The 21,045-nt window shown below is 43.9% G+C and overlaps 1 protein-coding gene and 1 pseudogene across 1 annotated transcript; one reads left to right on the top strand and one right to left on the bottom strand.

Annotated features, from left to right (window-relative positions):
* Positions 1–2,629: 2,629 nt before the first annotated feature.
* Positions 2,630–8,325, bottom strand: LOC125536700 (uncharacterized). The gene is made up of 6 exons (XM_048699942.2): positions 7,975–8,325; positions 6,067–7,420; positions 5,606–5,875; positions 4,548–4,703; positions 3,635–3,772; positions 2,630–3,153 (listed from the first exon to the last, which is right to left on the bottom strand). The coding sequence occupies exons 1-5, from the start codon at positions 8,322–8,324 to the stop codon at positions 3,668–3,670; spliced, it is 2,235 nt and encodes a 744-aa protein (XP_048555899.2). The 5' UTR covers position 8,325; the 3' UTR covers positions 2,630–3,153; positions 3,635–3,667.
* A 2,063-nt stretch (positions 8,326–10,388) lies between these two features.
* Positions 10,389–11,934, top strand: LOC147984492 (serine/threonine-protein phosphatase 7 long form homolog; annotated as a pseudogene).
* Positions 11,935–21,045: the final 9,111 nt, after the last annotated feature.

Raw genomic sequence — 21,045 nt, 5'->3', positions numbered from 1 at the left:
AAGTTTGAAGAACGATCATATTGAATCGACCCAATACTTGTCTATTATACTATGTGATCGTATCGTCTAAAATCATCTGTTATAACACGAAGTGTTAGCATGTGTTTTAGTTCCTCAGACCATGAGAGTGTCTCGGTCACTTCCTACTGGATGGTGGGCTTTGGGGTTGCTCAAACGTCATCTGTAACAAGGTGATCACAACGACAACTTTCAGGTTCATCGGAAAGTTTGACAAGTGACCAGATAGCTTGAGAGTGGGATTTGCTCCTCTGACGATGGAGAGATATTCTTAGGGCCCTCTCGGTGTGACGGCATCCATCATCGTCTGGCCAGAAACAGGTTACTACGTCACGGGGATGCCGTAACACGTCAACGAGAAAGAAGAACAAAACCGGTAACGAGAGCAACGGTATAGTGAGCATGGTGATGACTCTGGAGGATACCGATGCACACTGGGTTTTGTGAAGTATTGCGAAGCAAAGGGAACATCACATGATAACCAAAGATTCACTGGAATATCATTCTTGTAATCATATGGACCGATATGGATGTCTACGGTCCACTATCAGTCATTAAACGAAGGGGTTTCGTTTATGTCTATGGTTACCGAACCTACGGGGTCACAAGCTTAAGGTAATCAAGATTTGCTGAGTGATAGTAGGACGGGAGTGATGAGAATATAATTGTGGAATTGTTTCATTAATATCCGGAATAGTTTCGAAAGTGTTTCGGGGTCATCGGAAGGGTTTCGGTGAATATCGGGTAATGTCGGGTATTACTGATTAATATATATAGGTGGAAAATGTTTCCGGGGATGTTAAATTATATATATATAATGCTCTGAAAATGTTTAGAACAAATATATATTTAATTTAATGTCAATGGGCCTAATAAGGCCAAGAGGTGGAAGGAACTTGGGCCACAAGGGGGCAAGTGGAAGTGGCACCCCCCTTTCCTAGTGTGTGTGTGGGTGGGGGCGAATCCTACTTGGGGAGGGAGTAGGACTCCCCCAAGGCTGGCGTACCAAGGGGGCTCCTTCCCTTTGGTGGTTGCCCTCTCCCTCCCCTCTAACCTATATACCACAAGTTTTGGGAGCCTCCTCTAGTTGATGTAGTTCTAGTTCTAGTTGGTCCTAGACTAATTAGAGCTAGCCCTAGCCACCTTTAATCCTCATAATTAGAAGCCCTATGTGGTTTTAATCTCCTCCCTCTAATTCTCCGGCGATGATTAGCTCTGGACGGCGAAGTGCTACCGGATCGTGAAGACCGTACGCTTGCAACCAAGTAGAGAGGTCGTGCTTTCGGTCTTCCGTTCGAGGGATCGTTCGTGGGCGGTTCGCGTGATCGTCATCAACGTTCGAGGGATTTCAAGTACGATCTAGACCGACTCATCTACTTCCGCTGCACTCCCAGAGTCGGTAACAATCATTGATCACAATTCGTTATACATCTTCATATTGTTCTTGGGTGTTCGTAGGGTGTTTTTTTTGTTTTCTACTATGTTTCCCAACACCTGCAGCTCCAGATCATCCCACGCGGCCCCAAGGAGGAGATGGTCGTCAACCTTGCTCCGCCGCTTCTAGGAGGAGCCGCCCGACGGCAACGCTCGGGCTCCTTCCGTCGGGAATCCATTGCGTCTGCCCAAATGGCGCATGGATCTGTCACAATGTGTGTCCCTGCTGCCTCACAGTAGCCGGTGCGGTCCGTTTGGCGTCTGAATGTGGCGGCGGATGCGCAACTGCTTCAATAGCGCGCCGAGGCAAAGGTGAACGCATGGGCATCGTGCGACGCTAATATGGTTGGGTGTGCCCACTATGCGAGGCAGCGGGCGTGATAGACAGCCGCTGCCCTCATGGCGGAGTCGCATTCTTTGGCGCCCAGTATGGTGCACTAGTCCAGGCGCCTCAACCGCATCATGCTGAACATTGGCAGATCCATCATTGGTCTCACACCCATGACACCATGAAGGTTTCGGACTCCAACGAGAAAAAGTAGGGCATGGAGACGACGGCGCCTTGAGTCCATGAGGCAGTGTGTGTCACATGTCCTACTCTACCTCGTCAGCGACCGAATGAATACTTTGAGGGACGCAGCCGGCCGCTGGACATGGGCACGGCGGAGTGAGATGAGCTTCGCTTAGATTAGATTTTACATTGCATGTAATATTATGAATTTAAGGTTTTTTAATTAAGGCATGTAGAAGAGATTATTTGCGGACTGTCGTATATGCTCTGAGGTCTTGCACAGGACGTAGGACGTAACGGCCAGACGGAGCGAACAAAGTCGCTAGCTTTCCGGGCCATGGAAAAGCCTGTTCAGTCCAATCACCAAAGTTTACTCCGAGGCGTCAACATGATAGTCACTACTCCGTCTGTTCACAAATATAAGGATGTAGTAATATATATATATATATATATATATATATATATATATATATATATATATATATATATATATACCCCTATATTTTATTATATTTGTTCATTTATTTCAGTTCATGTAGTCCATATTGAAATATCCAAAACATCTTATATTTGAACGGGCAGAACTAGCTTAGAAACAAACAATTGAAGTTGGCGATCAAATCCACAATTGAAGTTGGCGAAATTGCACCAGTTACGGGTTTCACAGAAAACGTAAAAAGTACTCACTCTGTAAACTAATATAAAAGCGTTTAGATCACTATTTTAGTAATCTAAACACTCTTATATTAGTTTACGGAGGAAGTATAGCTTAGACATTCACAGCCATGGTCTTCCGAATCCAAACTTTACATCGGGACAGCACGCCTGCAAGTACGTGATCCTCAAAAAAAAAAAAAACTGCAAGTACGAAGGATTAACATGGAATTAAAATTCACACTACCCTGCAACGTAGTTTATGATAGTTATCATGTAACTACATCTAGAAAGAGATTTGATGGATTACAGAACCCCGTGACTGAATCAGCCCAAGGCGGCGGCCAAAATTTTCGCACTGAAGGTTGTCAAACTGTACCCAGTGCAGTAAGTTGCATCTAATACTACTTTCAGAAAGGAGGGAGAACAAGTGCGTAGCAGCATTGAGTGTTACTTTAATTTGCCTCACGAGTTAGGCATTCCAACTTCTGTCCCATGCAGTCGTCATCTTTCACTGATGCCGTGTTTGGGATAATCTGCCAAAAGATATGCAACAGATATCAGAATTGCGAGCGGATGAACATCCTAGTTGCAAGTTTGAAATTCCATTTTATCATGCAAGATCGGATGGAAACAATGTACATGTAAAACAGCAGATATGAGAACTATGGTTCTGATATACAAGCTGGTGCACACAGGATAAGTTGATGGTCTGCACCAAATTTCAGCAGTAAACTACCTAAAAGGCGCGAGGAACTGTTTGATTTCTACACCAAATTTCGGCAGCAACTAACAAAAGGCCGGAGGCACTGTTATTACGTGCCATATAGAATTAGTGTGAAAATCAACTGCAGCGTTGGGTAAGAATCCATAGCTCGAAACTCAAATGAGCTTATTCCATGGGCTGGGGTTTTTGCGCCAACATCATATTTCAAGTGCTTGTGCTAAAAGGTTGGTTAGCACAAAACAATGGTGCACTTTTGAACGACAGAATACATGTTATAAAAATCACATTACCTGATCCTTGTACTCTGACAACTGAAAAATGGTTTATCCAAAATAATCTGGTGGTGGTTGTTTAACTTCCTTCTCTATTAGTAGAGTCTTCAATGTTTCCATGATATCAAAGCGTGGGTCTAGCTTGCGTTGCCACCCCTACAGTAGAATGAATAGCCATGGTAAGTATAATATCCATCTTCCTAATTCCTGTAAGGGCATACAGATACTATGCACAGTGTATTGTACTCCCTCCGTTCCTAAATACTTGTCTTTCTAGACATTTCAAATGACTACTACATACGGATGTATGTAGACATATTTTAGAGTGTAGATTCACTCATTTTGCTCCGTATGTAGTCACTTGTTGAAATGCCTAGAAAGACAAGTATTTAGGAACGGAGGGAGTAGCTTGTAGTATAGCATAGAAAAGGGTGGTCAGCAACCAAACTGACTAGACCCTGTAAACTAGTTCTATTTCCTTAGGTAAGTTCCATTAAGCATAAAACATACTCCCTCTGTCCCATAATATAAGAGCGTTTTTGACACTACACTAGTGTCAAAAAACGCTCTTATATTATGGGACGGAGGGAGTATAATGTAGTGATGATGAAAATTAAATCAACCCTGGAAGTTACTACCTCTGGTTGAAAATACACGATCCAGTCTTTATGAGGATTTTTTCATAATATAGTTTTTTATGTATTTTCACAATTTTATATAATGGTCAAAGTAGCATGATAGCCGACTGTGCCCAAACTGTCGTCTACATCATCTTTCTTGAACAAAGAAAGTATTTAAAAATTAATTTGTCAAATGAGGAAAACAACAAAGATCGTTATAAAGACGTCAAATTTCCTTCTGTACACAGTATAATAACCGAAACATAGCAAGTATATTGATATCAATTTAAAGTTTTACAACAGTGCATTACCTCAAGAACCAAAATGGTCACCATTACAGTACAGATGTTGCCATCAATGTTGACTTTGTGGCGACGAACTGTGTCGAGCAATTGATGCATGCATTCGACAGGATGAAATACGTCTCCCTCCGGTGTTCCCCAGAACGTAAATGTCTTATCCAATTCCTACCATGACCAAAAAATATTAGTACTGTTATTCAAGGGAAAAAATGTGTAGAAACATCAGGATTGTGCAATCTGTAGTATAGCAGAATATTTCAGAAGACAAGACGAAACCCTCAAAGACTAGATAAAAAGTACAGGTTCCTATCAATGCGTGAAAACTGATTCTGCGCCCAATTATTTATCCCCTGGTCAATGCATGCAGCTACCAGAGAAGGACCATTAGGCCCAGATTAAATTAATGTAGAAACAACTAATCAACACAATTTTCTCAAAAAAAAAAACTAACAATAGTGATTAGCAACTTTGAGCTCCGAATCTGAGGCCAAAATAGTCATATTGAGTTGCACAAGGCCACAAGCATGTTATTGATTGGGAGATACAGCAATGGACACAAAATTGAAGCTAGACTGCTTGGGTGGAAAATACGTTATGCAAATAGATAATAAAAGATACAAAAGCTAGTACTGAAGCCAACATATCTGGACTGCACTGCATCTAAGCTGAAGGGAGAAAGACATGAACCTAAAATCCCTGAGCTAACAAGAGGGCAAGGATCCTTCAAAATCCCTTATATTGGCATAGGTCAGGCAAGAGTAACCCAAGCAAACCAGTTAAATATTGTGTTAACACACCCCAAATCCTACTATTAGATGACATATTCTTTAGCATATAAATCATTTCGAACTCTCCATGAAAATGCATGATATTGTATATAATCATAATGTCTGTATATGCAGGCACCCAGATGTTATGTACAAGAACGAATACATGTACATATAATATACGATGGATGACATCTGATGGCCATAATGAAGGTAGCTGCACTTAAACATCGCATATCAAGTAAAGAACTATCAAATCTGATTAAGATCTAAATATTGCCTACAAGTTTCATGCTTTACCTCAGTAAAGGCTGCTGGATTTGGACAGCTCTGGTTATCTGATAATCGTAACGTACACTTAGCAGCCGTACGACCATCTCTGATAGCAACCGCCTTGAAGAATTGTTTTAAGTTATCACGGTCAGCTACTGAGAGCTCAGCAGTCATGCCAACATCAAGAAAAACAATATGGGGCTTAGATCTGAAAAACGTTTTCCTCTTATTCTTGGTCTCGTTTAGACGGACAAGAATGTTTCCCGGGTGCATATCCGCGTGAATAAAATTGTCCTCCTGTAGAAACAGGGAAGAATGATAAAGAATAATTCAGTGGCTGAATTATACTGGGAATATATCAGATAAACAATTAACAACAGATCATACTTCTAAGGCTAACCATGGTGCTATATGGCTATACCAATCGCCAGTAAACCACCACTCAGGGGAAAAGAGAAAAACAGGAAACAAATAAAAGACGTGCATACCAGAAGCATCTTCAAAAATGCATATGTCCCAATGTGGGCAAGGTCCTTCTTCATCCGAGAATTTCCTTCAGTTTCATCCACAAAACGAGCAACACTTTCTCCATTCTCAAATGACTCGATAAGGACAGCTGGATGGACAAGTGGGTACAATGGTTCTGGGAATGAAACATGTCTCCATCTACGGAAGTTGTGTCTGAAACGATGCAAATTAGAAGCTTCCCTAGAAAGGTCAACTTGAGACATCATGAAAACTGCAAACTGGCGGACGCTCTCATCCAGCCTTAGCCAGCTCAATCCAGGGACGGCGTTCGAAACTTTTGCCATAAAATTGATGAGTAAGAAGTCCTTCTTGATTGATTCCCCCACACCAGGATGCCTCACCTTAACTGCAACATGCTTTACAGGATGTTGATCTCTTTTCTTTTTTCTGGTCGAGTTCGAGTCAGGACGATCTTTTAATGTGGCCCGATGTATTTGTGCAATGCTTCCAGAAGCTACAGGATTCTCTTCAAAAGTTTCAAATATTTCAGATAGCTTACGGCCAAATGCCTTCTCAATAGAAGCTTTGCTGTAAGCAAAGCCATGCACCGGAGCTCCGCTGTGAAGCTTTGCAAGCTCAACACAGAGATCACTTGGAAAAAGATCAGGGCGAGTTGCAGCCCATTGACCCCACTTAATGAATGCTGGCCCCGCCTTTTCAAGCGTACGACGTACAAGAGAAAGCCACCTTCTTCTAAATTCTATACTTAAACTATCAGCAAATGGAGCTAATGCAGTTGCAGGGAAGAACAGGAATGCCAAATGAACTGCTCTTATAAACAAAGTGATACCCTCCCAGACTGACCTAGCCATGGCTGACAGCAACTCGCCAGTATCTCGTGTCCTCGTGACAATGCCTTCCATTTTGGGCATGTATGGCCGTGAGTCTGCCAGGACAGGCTGCGACAATGCCATCTTCCCAAAAGCTAAAGCCACGACCCCAGGGATGATATGTGATCTCGTTAAGGACAGAGTTAGCGCACAGGCTGCTCGGCTCAGCAACGGGAATCGGGGACCACTATACGAGTACATATGACTGGGCCGCTTCAACGTCAATTGGCCTTGCTGTCTTGCGGATGAATTTGACACTGCCCCAGAGAGGGAACCATAGCCTCTGGAAAACCTTTTTCTATAGTTGTGATCCTCAACTTTCTTTCTGACAATGTCCTTGTAATGTGAGAACATTCTAGAGAAGACGGGTGGGATATTTCGCCTTGTTGACAAGCCATTGTCCCTCACTGTTGCGTAGTAACCACTGGCGTGACTCGACTGGGACAAACGGGCTGTCCGCCTATTTGTTCCGGTTGTCAACAGCCTGCTCACAAATGTAAGAGCACAACATCAATATTGCAAGTTTCCAAGCTTATCTGACACTTGCAGGGTGAAATTTAAAACTCAATTGTACAGCAGAAGCAATGTAGTTCAGGTAATCATCTCATAACTTCCCCCAAAATACTAGCCATTTTATTTATCCAGCATATATGGAATCAAATTGCAAACTTCGACAATGCATTCATTCATGAAGCATCAAAGTTTCAAACTAATTATCTAGGCCAACGTAACGGTATGGACACGTGTTCAGGCATAGTATGTGGCAGAATTGACATATTTAAGCTAGATTTGAATCCCAATTGATCACAGTAATAACAAACCCCAAATTCCAAACTACAACAGCTTCCGATTCCACGCGAGCAACTCACAATAAAATATATTCGTACACAGTTGAGCGCATTGTACCATATATAAATCGGCAAACGAATTCAGCAAAGCCGTGTCGTTTTCAGTCTGAAAACTCCCCAAGAAGATCCACCTTCCCCTCTACAAGAACCGCCGACATAAACGGAGAGACGAGAAGAAGAAGAAACGCACCTCTCACCGACCGACAGTAGGCGCAGCATCGGGTTCACCGCACCAGGTCGCCGGAGAGCATGCCAGCCACCGCCAAAACCCCAGGAGAGCCCGTCCACGCAAGGGCGGACCAGACCGAACCCCCGGAGGGCGGAGCGGAGAGGAGACTCGGGACCGGAGCCGCGATCCGCGGGGCCGAGGGAGGCGGGGCGCGGCGGCAGCGGCGGCGGCGGCGGGAGGGATTGGAACTGAGATGCGACGGTGTGGGGTTCGGAGGCGACGACGGCTCTGCTTTTGCTTCCCCTGCTTTGCGATATTTGTTTGCTGTCCACGCTGGTGCCTCCTCGGTCCTTTCTTGGAGAAGAGGGCATCCACGAGGGTTTATTCGCCCGCTCCAAGTCGCCGGGGGCACGGGCGTGGCCGACCTGGACTCGTTGTCGATGTAACGGTCGTAGGGTTCGGGTCGGAAGGAAGTTCGGCCCACGGCCGACTTGCCTTGCTTGAAGGAGCGGGCCTGGTCGTAATTAACGAGGACGTTGTGTAGTTGGCAACTTGGCTTGTGTCTCAGAAAAAAAAAGTTGGCAACTTGGGCATTGGACTACGGTGCAATTTAGAGGCAAGGAAGCAAATTCGTGTTTGTAAAGCCAAAAGAGCCGTGTACGCTGTGCTAAATTGTTGTACTCGACATAAGTTTTTTTCTTTCACCCGCAAAAAAAAAAAAGAAAACTTATGACGTGTACTACTACTTGGCAACTTGTCATAATTACCTCGCGCTGCACCGATCGGTTGGGTTAAAGGGCATTTCAACGACATCTGAAAGCTTGGGAGGTAGTCCAGGAGCGGATGTAGATTGTGGTCTGCATCGACGACATCTGGAAGACGGAATATCTACTGGGTTCGTGGTTTGTGGATGGAAGGTATGGTTTCCTCCTTCGGCGTCTTAGTCATGGTGGAGTGCCAGATCTGGAGTTCGATGGCGTGTCCGGGGTGTTGCCCCGGTTTGATTCGTTTAACGGCAAGGACTTCACTTTTGGTGAGCCACTTTGGAGGTCCGCAAAGTTGCATATCAGCGATGGAGCCGCGTCGAGCTCGGGTGGGGTGGTGATTCGTCATTCTTTTTTTCGGTGGCTGCTGTGGTGGTGCCGGAAGCAGTTGACGAGCGTTGGTGTCAAGCTCAGAGATGTTCTACTATCTTTTCAGTATTGTCATGTCGGTCTTTACGTGATTTGTACTTTGTTCTTTATGATATGAATGAGACACGTATTACCATGCAAAAAAAGGGCATTTCAACGCGGACCATCAAAACACCATATATGTCTGGGTGTAGCTGTTCAGACGCAGTTTGTCATTCAATACGGTATCATGTCGGTTCACAGACCAGTTTAGCTGTCTAAAATCCAACAAACCGAGCATAAATCAGGGGCTTTGCGGACGTTCGGACCAATGTCATCAAGGTGTCCGTCACCGCGGACCCGCCCAAAACCCTCTTCCGCGCTTCTTCCCCATGAAGCAGTTTGTCGCGCATTAATAGTGGTCAACGCCGCTACAGAGTCACCGCATTCAAGCCGGCCTAGAGCGGTGAAAAATCACAAAACTGACCCTTTGGCCAAAGTTCAGCACAAAATGAACCATTTTTTAAATTTTCCACAAAATGGCCCTTTCCACATGGCGCCCGCACCTGGGGCGCCATGCTAGACATCATAACGCCCCAGTCAAGGGCGCCATGCCGCGGCGCTGACCAGCCACGTCGGTACGTCTGGGCCCATTTGTGGTCGCATGACGCCCCAGTGGCGGGAGCGCTATGGGCGTAACCATGATGCCCTGGGTCGGGGCGCCATGCCCCTTCGATGAAAATATCCCTGCTGTCGGGATTCCCTACAGAGCGAAACAGAGGGCTCTGTCTCTGTTCTTCCTCTCATCGCTCAGCCCGCCGCCCCTCCCTTCCCTCCTCCAAATCCGCGGCCAAGAAGGACATATCGAAGGGGAAAACCGGTGGATCTTCTTCCCCTCCTAATCCTATAGGTAATCCCCCAACTTTCTCCTCTTTTTATTGGTTAATTTTGTTGCATTGACCCATGTGTAGAAACCATAGTTCATCCCCTTTTTCAAAATTTGTTGATATTTGCATTTGTATTAGAAATGTATGGGTAGGGATATGTATGGTATGATTAGTATTTGGTACTTATAGTAGGTTTTTTTTTAGTTTTTATGTATTTGGTAGCAAATTTGACATAGAGAATAGAAGGTTGTGTGCAAATGTGTGTGTGCATATTCACTTGTATGGATGATTTGGCTTAGGTACAGATTTGTAGTTGTATGTATCCATTTGTTGTATGGATATGGATATTTGCAGCTGTATGTATGTTTATATTTCCATTATTCTCAATATTTACAAATGAAAAGGAGGCTTACGATGTACATTGTAATTTTGTAGGATGGCTTCTCTGATCCATCCATCGTACGATCTACTTCATCGTGCACGGTTCATGGCAGATGAAAGAAGGGTTTTTGATCAGCTTCACTTGAGGTCTGATGCAGTTCATGAGAAGATGGAATATGACGAGCGATACACGGAGTATATCCGGAAGACTGGGCTTCTCCCATTTGTCTCACTCGTGTCTCGTTCGATGCCGAAGATGAATCCTTGTGCGATCACGGCACTAGTTGACCGATGGTGCCCTGAGACACATACTTTCCACTTCTTTGCTGGAGAGATGACGGTGACTTTGCAGGATGTTACAATGATCACTGGACTTCCTATCAAAGGAGAGCCTATTTGTTTTAGGACAGATTCAGAGGGATGGCGTGAGACTATGGTGGGACTCATTGGGAAGGAGCCGGGGGTGCAAGGAAAGTCTGCCGGTGCAAGTTATCATTGGATTGCTGAGAACTTAGTAAGTGCCCGGATGATGTTGATGATGAAACGGTGCAACAGTATTGCAGGGCATACTTGTGGTATGTAGTCAGCCGGACTCTTTTCTCGGATGGCATGGGCGTGAATGCTTCCTTTATGTGTTTAAAGTTGTTTGCTGGGTGGGAACATGGACTGAGTTGGGGTACGGCGGCACTAGCTTATTTGTATCGGCAGGTAACTAGTTTTACATAGTATCTTAACAATGTAGATATTTTATATGGTTTGTACTGACATATCTATTATTTGTGTGTAGTTGGACGAGGCTTGCCGTAGGGGCATGGATCCAAAGAACACCGCCAAGGCAAAGGAAGCCAATATCGGTGGTCCCATGCTTCTCTTGTCGGTCTGGAGTTGGGAACGCTTGCCAGTTGGGCGGCCAACGCCTACGGGTCTTGGTTATGAGCCATAGGATGATCATGATGACCCGCACCGTATGCCTACATGGGCGTATAAGTGGGACAAGGTTGAAGGTTTTGTTGGCAATTCAAAGACCATGTATTTGCACTATTGCAACGAGCTCGACATCATGACCCCGGAGCAGGTTAGTTTGTTGGCTGCGTTGCCCCTTCGGTTTTCCAAAAATCATAGTAAGCATCTATTTTATTATTTGACGCTACAGGTGACCTGGGAGCCATACAGAATGGCAGGCAATATTGGCAGAAGTCTCACTTTCAGATTGAACCGAAAGTGTTATGAAGAAGCAAACCTATGGCGGATGCGTTGCCCATTGATTTGTTACTATGCTGTTGAGTTTCATCAGCCACGGCGGGTTATGACACAGTTTGGCTTATATCAGGAGACCCCGCCAAAGTACAAGGACACTTCGATACATCTGCATAGGTAAATGCTTAATACTACTTGAAGGTATTCTTTTGATTGTTTCATGCTACTAACTAACATGATGAATTTGAATAAGCAGCTTGGACAAGATGAAGCAGAAGAGTATAAAGAAGTGGAATCGTGAGCATGGCATATATATCCAAGAGTTCAAGCACAAGATCAATCAGACTAAGCTCTCATTGCGTGAACCTACTTCTAAGCCTCCCCCGCGGGCTTTCGATACATAAGCATTCAACCACTATCTCGTGTGGTTTCGTTCCGTTACTCGTACTCAAATAAACCCGCCGGCATTTGATCCAAATGACATATTGCATGAACCCAATTCGAGGGTTCAACCGGATGGCCAACATGCAGTACAACAAACTTATAAGAGATGGTAGACGGTATGAATCGGTGCCCGTTGTCCGCTTTGTGGTAAGTTACCGCTATCTCTAGTTGGAACCATAAGAAACATTGAATCGAACATGATTTATTTTGTCGTTTTGAATAGCAATCCAAGATCTCAAAGCATGTGAACGACGCTAGCGAGGCACTCAAGTACCCTCCAGGTGATGAGGCGTACAACATGCTAAAAGCTTTTGTTGAGGTATGATGCTTCGTAAATTGATTTCCATACACACTTGTTAATGTTTATCTCCTTACTTTGACATGTTTGATTTCACAGTGGAGCAAGTCTTGGGCACGTGGCCTGGGTGCTCTACTAGGCTGCCGCTCCATCGATGTCACCATGCCTTCTACGTCGAGCTCGAGATCATCATCAAGTGCCACAGAACACCCACTCGACGACGAGGTTGATGGCGAGGGGGAGGAGGGCGATGAACAGACCCATGATGAGATCAACACCTCGCAGATGCCCGATGCACCCCAGCCTAGTCAAAGGCATGGAAAGTATACTCCGCACAAATATGACGGGAAGGCACGTAAGGCCCCGGTGATCGAGGCCACTTCAGAGGAGGAGGAGGAGGTGGTGGAGGTGCCACTGCAGAGGAGAAGGCACTTAGTGAAGGGGAAGGATGCTGCACCGGCTAAGAGGGGGAAAGAAAGGAAATGATGCATTTGTGGTGAACTATGTATGATACTTGATGCATTTGTGGTGAACTTGAAGGAAATATGCCCTAGAGGCAATAATAAAGTTATTATTTATTTCCTTATATCATGATAAATGTTTATTATTCATGCTAGAATTGTATTAACCGGAAACATAATACATGTGTGAATACATAGACAAACAGAGTGTCACTAGTATGCCTCTACTTGACTAGCTCGTTAATCAAAGATGGTTATGTTTCCTAACCATGAACAGAGAGTTTTTATTTGATTAACGGGATCACATCATTAGGAGAATGATGTGATTGACTTGACCCATTCCGTTAGCTTAGCACTCGATCGTTTAGTATGTTGCTATTGCTTTCTTCATGACTTATACATGTTCCTATGACTATGAGATTATGCAACTCCCGTTTACCGGAGGAACACTTTGTGTGCTACCAAAAGTCACAACGTAACTGGGTGATTATAAAGGAGCTCTACAGGTGTCTCCAAAGGTACATGTTGGGTTGGCGTATTTCGAGATTAGGATTTGTCACTCCGATTGTCGGAGAGGTATCTCTGGGCCCTCTCGGTAATGCACATCACATAAGCCTTGCAAGCATTGCAACTAATGAGTTAGTTGCGAGATGATGTATTACGAAACGAGTAAAGAGACTTGCCGGTAACGAGATTGAACTAGGTATTGAGATACCAACGATCGAATCTCGGGCAAGTAACATACCGATGACAAAGGGAACAACGTATGTTGTTATGCGGTCTGACCGATAAAAGATCTTCGTAGAATATGTAGGAGCCAATATGAGCATCCAGGTTCCGCTATTGGTTATTGACCGGAGACGTGTCTCGGTCATGTCTACATTGTTCTCGAACCCGTAGGGTCCGCACGCTTAAGGTTACGATGACAGTTATATTATGAGTTTATGCATTTTGATGTACCGAAGGTTGTTCGGAGTCCCGGATGTGATCACGGACATGACGAGGAGTCTCGAAATGGTCGAGACATAAAGATTGATATATTGGAAGCCTATTTTTGGATATCGGAATTGTTCCGGGTGAAATCGGGATTTTACCGGAGTACCGGGAGGTTACCGGAACCCCCCCGGGAGGTATATGGGCCTTAGTGGGCCTTAGTGGAAGAGAGGAGAGGTGGCCAGAGATGGGCCGCGCGCCCCTCCCCCCTTGGTCCGAATTGGACAAGGAGAGGGGGCCGGCCCCCCTTCCTCCTCTCTCTCCTCTTCCCCCCCCCCTCCATGAATCCTATTCGGACTCCTCCTGGCGCGCCTCTCCTGGCCGGCCGGCCCCCCTCCCTTGAACCTTTATATACGGAGGTAGGGGCACCCCCTAGACACACAAGTTGATCCACGTGATCGTTTTCTTAGCCGTGTGCGGTGCCCCCTTCCACCATAATCCTCGATAATATTGTAGCGGTGCTTAGGCGAAGCCCTGCGACGGTAGAACATCAAGATCGTCACCACGCCGTCGTGCTGACGGAACTCTTCCCCGACACTTTGCTGGATCGGAGTCCAGGGATCGTCATCGAGCTGAACGTGTGCTAAAACTCGGAGGCGCCGTAGTTTCGGTGCTTGGTCAGTCGGGCCGTGAAGACGTACGACTACATCAACCGCGTTGTGCTAACGCTTCCGCTGTCGGTCTACAAGGGTACGTAGATCACACTCTCCCCTCTCGTTGCTATGCATCACCATGATCTTGCGTGTGCGTAGGAATTTTTTTGAAATTACTACGAAACCCAACAGAACTATGTATGAAACTTTGTCTCGAACTATGTATGAAACTTTGTCTCGAACTATGTATGAAACTTTGTCTCAAACTATGTATGAGACTTGATGCATTTGTGGTGAACAATGCATGAAACTTGATGCATTTGTGATGGTTCTCTTCCACTTAATGTTCTTGAAGCATCAGCAAAAACTCCAGCAATAGCAGCAGTAGTACTCAGCAAATAGCCAGCAGCAGCATCAGCAAAGAGCTAGTTGAGAGCATGGCGCCCCGGGCCTTCATCCTCCGAGTCCCACGCATAGGACCTATTGTATGGAATCTCATGGTCCATGTCCTCTTCCATGCAATTTGCCTCAACATCACCAACATAATGGTCATGAAGATAAGCCTCCGATTCATCACCCTCAAACTCACCACCATCCATGTGCAAGTCTTCATTATCAACTTGGCCATTCCTGCCGGGGCTCAAACATTGGGTCATTGAGGTTGGCTCATTGTTGTGTCATGCACATCCGGAGTGACATGTGTTGAATCTCGAACCGGGCTTCTAACATCATATGAAGATGCACACCGATTCAAATCAATGTGCAGCCGAGCATGAACAACCTTTGTGGCAAATAACTCAAATGATTTATCTTGTGAGGCTAACACACTCTCTTTATATGCTTCCCAATGAAACTCGGAGTCAAGAGGCATTATCTTCCAACGAATATGTTGCCTTTACCCAACATTATAGCTTCCGATTAAGTCTACTCCATCGCTTTCTTCCATCCAATCAACCTTCTTCGAAGCTCAACCAAAACCTCCTCAAGGCTAGGACTTGTGGGAAACACCATCACTACTGGCTTCTTCTTCGGGTCACCATACTCCGCATCTCCCTTCTCAAAGGAGACAAAGTCCACATGATGCACATTGACGATCCTCGCCATCTAGAATCATAAACACCAAAATGCATCAACAAAAATAGCAAAATTGGATGACCTAGGGTTTCCCCAAATCCCCACAATGTGGAGATTTCAACCAACAAAAAGAGTAGGAATGATGGAGAATGCCTTGAGGGGTCGAAGGGAAGGATAAATCACCGATTTGGAGCTCCGATCCACGAAATTTTGTGGTCATTAGGTAGGGGCTTGAGTGGGGCGGCCGGGGTGGAGAAGGGGAAAAGTGAGGGTTTGTGGAGGGGAAAACAGGGGAGACTCTGTTTTGTTCACGCAAGGGGCATGGCGCCCTGAGCGGGGGCGTCATGACCATCAGCACGGCGCCCTGGCCTGGGGCGCCATGGTGGCATGCCTTGCCAACGTGGCAAGTCAGCGCTGACCAGTATGGCACCCTTGACCGAGGCGTTATGGTATCTAGCATGGCGCCGCGGGTGCGGGCGTCATGCGTGTAGGGCCATTTTATGAAATATTTTCAAAAGAGGGCCATTTTGTGCCGAACTTTGGCCAAAGGGTCAGTTTTGTGATTTTTTACCCTAAAGCAAACGCAGCCTCTCACTTGAACCAGCATTGAAGCGGCACCCCAACCGAGAGTGCCACCTGCACCGCGTCCTGTCTCCACGTATGTTCAATGCTGGAGCGACGTGACTGGACGAGACGGGGCGAGTATGTACCGCATTCAAACTGATTGCTCGTTCGTCCGCCTGCTGGCATTAAACGGGTGCCAGCGACCGAGAAACCTGCTTCGGTGCCTGATACCTCTCCAACGTATCTACTTTTCCAAACACTTTTGCCCTTGTTTTGGACTCTAACTTGCATGATTTGAATGGAACTAACCCGGACTGATGCTGTTTTCAGCAGAATTACCATGGTGTTATTTATGTGCACGAGCAAACATTCTCAGAATGACCTGAAACTTCACGCAACCACTTTTCAGAAAATAAGAAAAATACCTGCAAAAGATGAAGGCCAGGGGGCCCACCACCTCTCCGCGAGGGTAGAAGGCGCGCCTGCCCCCCTAGGGCACGCCCCCTACCTCGTGGGCCCCCTGTTGCCTCTCCGACTCCAACTCCACCTCCATATATTGAGTTTCGGGGAGAAAAAATCAAGGAGAAGAAATCATCACGTTTTACGATACAGAGCCGCCGCCAAGCCCTAAAACCTCTCGGGAGGGCTGATCTGGAGTCCGTTCGGGGCACCAGAGAGGGGAATCCGTCGCCATCGTCATCATCAACCATCCTCCATCACCAATTTCATGATGCTCACCATCGTGCGTGAGTAATTCCATCGTAGGCTTGCTGGACGGTGATGGGTTGGATGGGATCTATCATGTAATCGAGTTAGTTTTGTTAGGGTTTGATCCCTAGTGTCCACTATGTTCTGAGATTGATGTTGCTATGACTTTGCTATGCTTAATGCTTGTCACTAGGGCCCGAGTGCCATGATTTCAGATCTGAACCTATTATGTTTGCATCAATATATGAGTGTTCTTGATCCTATCTTGCAAGTCTATAGTCACCTATTATGTGTTATGATCCGTTAACCCCGAAGTGACAATAATCGGGATACTTACCGGTGATGACCGTACTTTGAGGAGTTCATGTATTCACTATGTGTTAATGCTTTGTTCCGGTTCTCTATTAAAAGGAGGCCTTAATATCCCTTAGTTTCCGTAAGGACCCCGCTGCCACGGGAGGGTAGGACAAAAGATGTCATGCAAGTTCTTTTCCATAAGCACGTATGACTATATTCGGAATACATGCCTACATTATATCAATGAACTGGAGCTAGTTCTGTGTCACCCTAGGTTATGACTGTTGCATGATGAACCGCATCCGGCATAATTCTCCATCACCGATCCATTGCCTACGAGCTTTCCACATATTGTTCTTCGCTTATTTACTTTCCCGTTGCTATTTCTATCATCACTACAAAATACCAAAAACATTGCTTTTACTACCGTTACCTTTTGGTACCGTTACCACTACTATCATATTACTTTGCTACTAAACACTTTGCTGCAGATATTAAGTTTCCAGGTGTGGTTGAATTGACAACTCAGCGGCTAATACTTGAGAGTATTCTTTGGCTCCCCTTGTGTCGAATCAATAAATTTGGGTTGAATACTTTACCCTCGAAAACTGTTGTGATCCCCTATACTTGTGGGTTATCAAGACTATTTTCTGGCGCCGTTGCCGGGGAGCATAGCTCTATTCTTTGAGTCACTTGGGATATATATATATATATATCTGCTTATCATTATGAAGAACTTGAGAGATCCAAAAACCAAGATCTATCCCTCAACTACGAGGGGAGGTAAGGAACTGCCATCTAGCTCTACACTTGATTCACCTTCTGTTATGAGTAAGTTTGTGACACCTACACCTACTTCTGCTATTCGTTCTAATATGTCGCATGTTATTGATGATGCCACTTCTGCTATGCATGATACTTATGATGAAACTACCTCTATGCCTAATACTACTATGTCACTTAGTGATTTTCTTGATGAACAACTTGCTAGGGCTAGAGAAATTGAAAATATTGAATCTGATGATACTGATGAAAGTGATGATGAAGAATCACTTGTTATTCCTAAGGGTTATGTTTTTGATCAAGAATCTTCTTTAGCTATTTTAGCTTGCCAAAATAGAAATGAACTCAAAAGGTTATTATCTAAATGGAGTAAGCAATCTCTAAATGCTAGAATGAAACCTGACCCTGCTTTTGCTATTTCACCTATCTTTGTTACTGATAAGGATTATGAATTCTCTGTTGATCCTGATATAATTACTTTGGTTGAATCTGATCCTTTTCATGGTTATGAATCTGAAACTGTTGTGGCACATCTTACTAAATTGAATGATATAGCTACCCTGTTTACTAAAGATGAGAGAACTCGTTACTTTTACATCCTTAAAATATTTCCGTTCTCATTAAAGGGTGATGCTAAGATATGGTTTAATTCTCTTGATCCTGGTTGTGTGCGTAGTCCCCAGGATATGATTTATTACTTCTCTGCTAAATATTTCCCTGCTCATAAGAAACAAGCTACTTTAAGGGATATATATAATTTTGTGCAAATTGAAGAAGAGAGTCTCCCACAAGCTTGGGGAGGCTTCTCCAATTACTTAATGCTTTGCGTGATCATCCTCTTAAGAAAAATGAAATACTTGATATCTTTTATAATGGACTAACCGATGCCTCCAGAGATTACCTAGATAGTTGTGCTGGTTCTATTTTCAGGGAAAGAACACCGGATGAAGCTGAAATTCTATTGAATAATATGTTGACAAATGAAAATAATTGGACACCTCGAGCCAATTCCTGAGCCTATTCCTAAACCAACTCTGAAGAAAAGGGGTATTCTATTTCTCAGTCCTGAAGATATGCAAGAGGCAAATAAATCTATGAAAGAAAAAGGTATTAAAGCTGAAGATGTTAAGAATTTACCTCCTATTGAAGAAATACATGGTCTTAATTTACCGCCTGTTGAAGAAACATATAATCTTAATCCTTTACCTATTGAAGAAACTCATGGTCTTGATAAACCGACACATGTAGTAAAGGTAAATTCTCTCGATATATATGACAAAGCTATAATCCCATTTACTAAATTTGCTAGCCCATGCTTAGATGAGTTTGATAAATTTACGGCTAAGAAAGAAGACTTTAATGCTTATTTTGGTAGACAATTGAAATACAATTCAAATATGCTTGAACACTTGGGTGATTATATGGCTAATGTTAAAGGTGAACTTAAACTTATTAGTAAACATGCTTCTATGGTTACCACTCAGGTAGAACAAGTACTTAAAGCTCAAAATGATTTGCTCAGTGAATTGAATAGTAAAGATAATGATAATGCTGTTAGAGTGGCTACTAGAACTAGTAAGATGACTCAGGAACCTTTGTATCCTGAAGGCCACCCTAAGAGAATTGAGCAAGATTCTCAGAGAAATAATATAGATGTACCTAGTTCTTCTAAAAAGAAGAAAAAGAAAAATGATAAGACTTTGCATGCTTCTAGTGATCCTATTGTTGAAACACCTAAGAATCCAAATGATATTTCTATTTCTGATGCTGAAACACAATCTGGTAATGAACCTAAAACTAGTGATAATGTTAATGATAATGTTCATAATGATGCTCAACCTAGTAATGATAATGACATAGAAATTGAACCTGCTGTTGATCTTGATAACCCACAATCAAAGAATCAACGTTATGATAAGAAAGACTTTGTTGCTAGGAAACATGGTAATGAAAGAGAACCATGGGTTCAGAAACCCATGCCCTTTCCTCCCAAACCATCCAAGAAAAAGGACGATGAGGATTTTGAGCGCTTTGCTGAAATGATTAGACCTATCTTTTTGCGTATGAGATTAACCGATATACTCAAAACCAATCCTTATGCTAAGTACATGAAAGATATTATTACAAATAAAAGAAAGATACCAGAAGCTGAAATTTCCACCATGCTTGCTAATTATACTTTTAAAGGTGGAATACCAAAGAAACTTGGAGATCCAGGAGTGCCCATTATACCATGCTCTATTAAAAGAAACTATGTTAAAATTGCTTTATGTGATCTTGCAGCCGGTGTTAGTGTTATGCCTCTCTCTTTATATCGTAGAATTGATTTGAATAAGTTGACACCTACTGAAATATCTTTGCAAATGGCTGATAAATCAACTGCTATACCTGTCAGTATTTGTGAGGATGTGCCTGTTGTAGTTGCAAACATTACTATTTTAACGGACTTTGTTATTCTTGATATTCCCGAGGATGATAGTATGTCTATTATTCTTGGAAGACCCTTTTTGAATACTGCAGGGGCTGTTATTGATTGCACTAAAGGCAATGTCACTTTTCATGTTAATGGTAATGAGCATACGGTACACTTTCCGAGGAAACAACCTCAAGTTTATAGTATCAACTCTATTGGAAAAATTCCATCGATTATTTTTGGAGGTTTTGAATTTCCTCTTCCTACTGTCAAGAAGAAATATGATATTCTTATTATTGGGGATGTGCATATCCCCGTTGAGGTAACATAGTGTTATTCGAAATTTCTCTGGTTCCATGTTATTCGGAATGAGTTCGTTAACAAGACTTGATCAACCTTGTTAGTGGATTCCATTTGATGATCATGAGATGGATGAAACTAGAAGGCACAACCTTCTGTACCTCACTTTTACTTCCTGTTATTTATATTAAATAAAATAAAAATAAATATTTTTCTGTCTGTTATCTGATTATCCGTGCAATATAAAAATACCTCGAAAAAAAGTTCTCCAAATGCCCTGAAATTTAAATATGATTTTTTCTAGAATATTTGAGAATATTTGGCACTAAGAACACAGCAGGGGGTCAACCACCTGCCCACGAGGGTGGTGGGCGCGTCCTACCCCCTGGGCGCGCCCCCCTGCCTCGTAGGCCCACGGTGGCCCTCCTCCACTTATCCTTTCACCCATACACTCCTTCTTCCTCCCCCAAACATGAATAACCAGCTCAAACCCGAGCCCAAGCTCATTTTGCTGCCATTTTCGATCTCCTTGCTCAAAGCACCTCTCACAAAACTTCTTGGGGAGATTGTTCCTTGGTATGTGACTC

This window comes from Triticum urartu, chromosome 2A (genome assembly GCF_056163025.1).
Source record: "Triticum urartu cultivar PI428250 chromosome 2A, HENAU_Tu73, whole genome shotgun sequence".
Lineage (NCBI taxonomy): Eukaryota > Viridiplantae > Streptophyta > Magnoliopsida > Poales > Poaceae > Triticum > Triticum urartu.
The sequence above is the reverse complement of the archived record's forward strand: the minus strand, read 5'-3'. Positions and strand labels throughout refer to the sequence as shown.

Bases quoted from the DNA above. Each gene is read 5' to 3' on its own strand.
- LOC125536700 (XM_048699942.2), bottom strand. From the start codon at position 8,324: ATGCCCTCTTCTCCAAGAAAGGACCGAGGAGGCACCAGCGTGGACAGC. The intron at 4,704-5,605 runs GTAAAGCATGAA...TGGTCATGGTAG, and splicing joins ATCCAGCAGCCTTTACTGAG to GAATTGGATAAGACATTTAC. The intron at 3,773-4,547 runs GTAATGCACTGT...ATTCTACTGTAG, and splicing joins TGACCATTTTGGTTCTTGAG to GGGTGGCAACGCAAGCTAGA.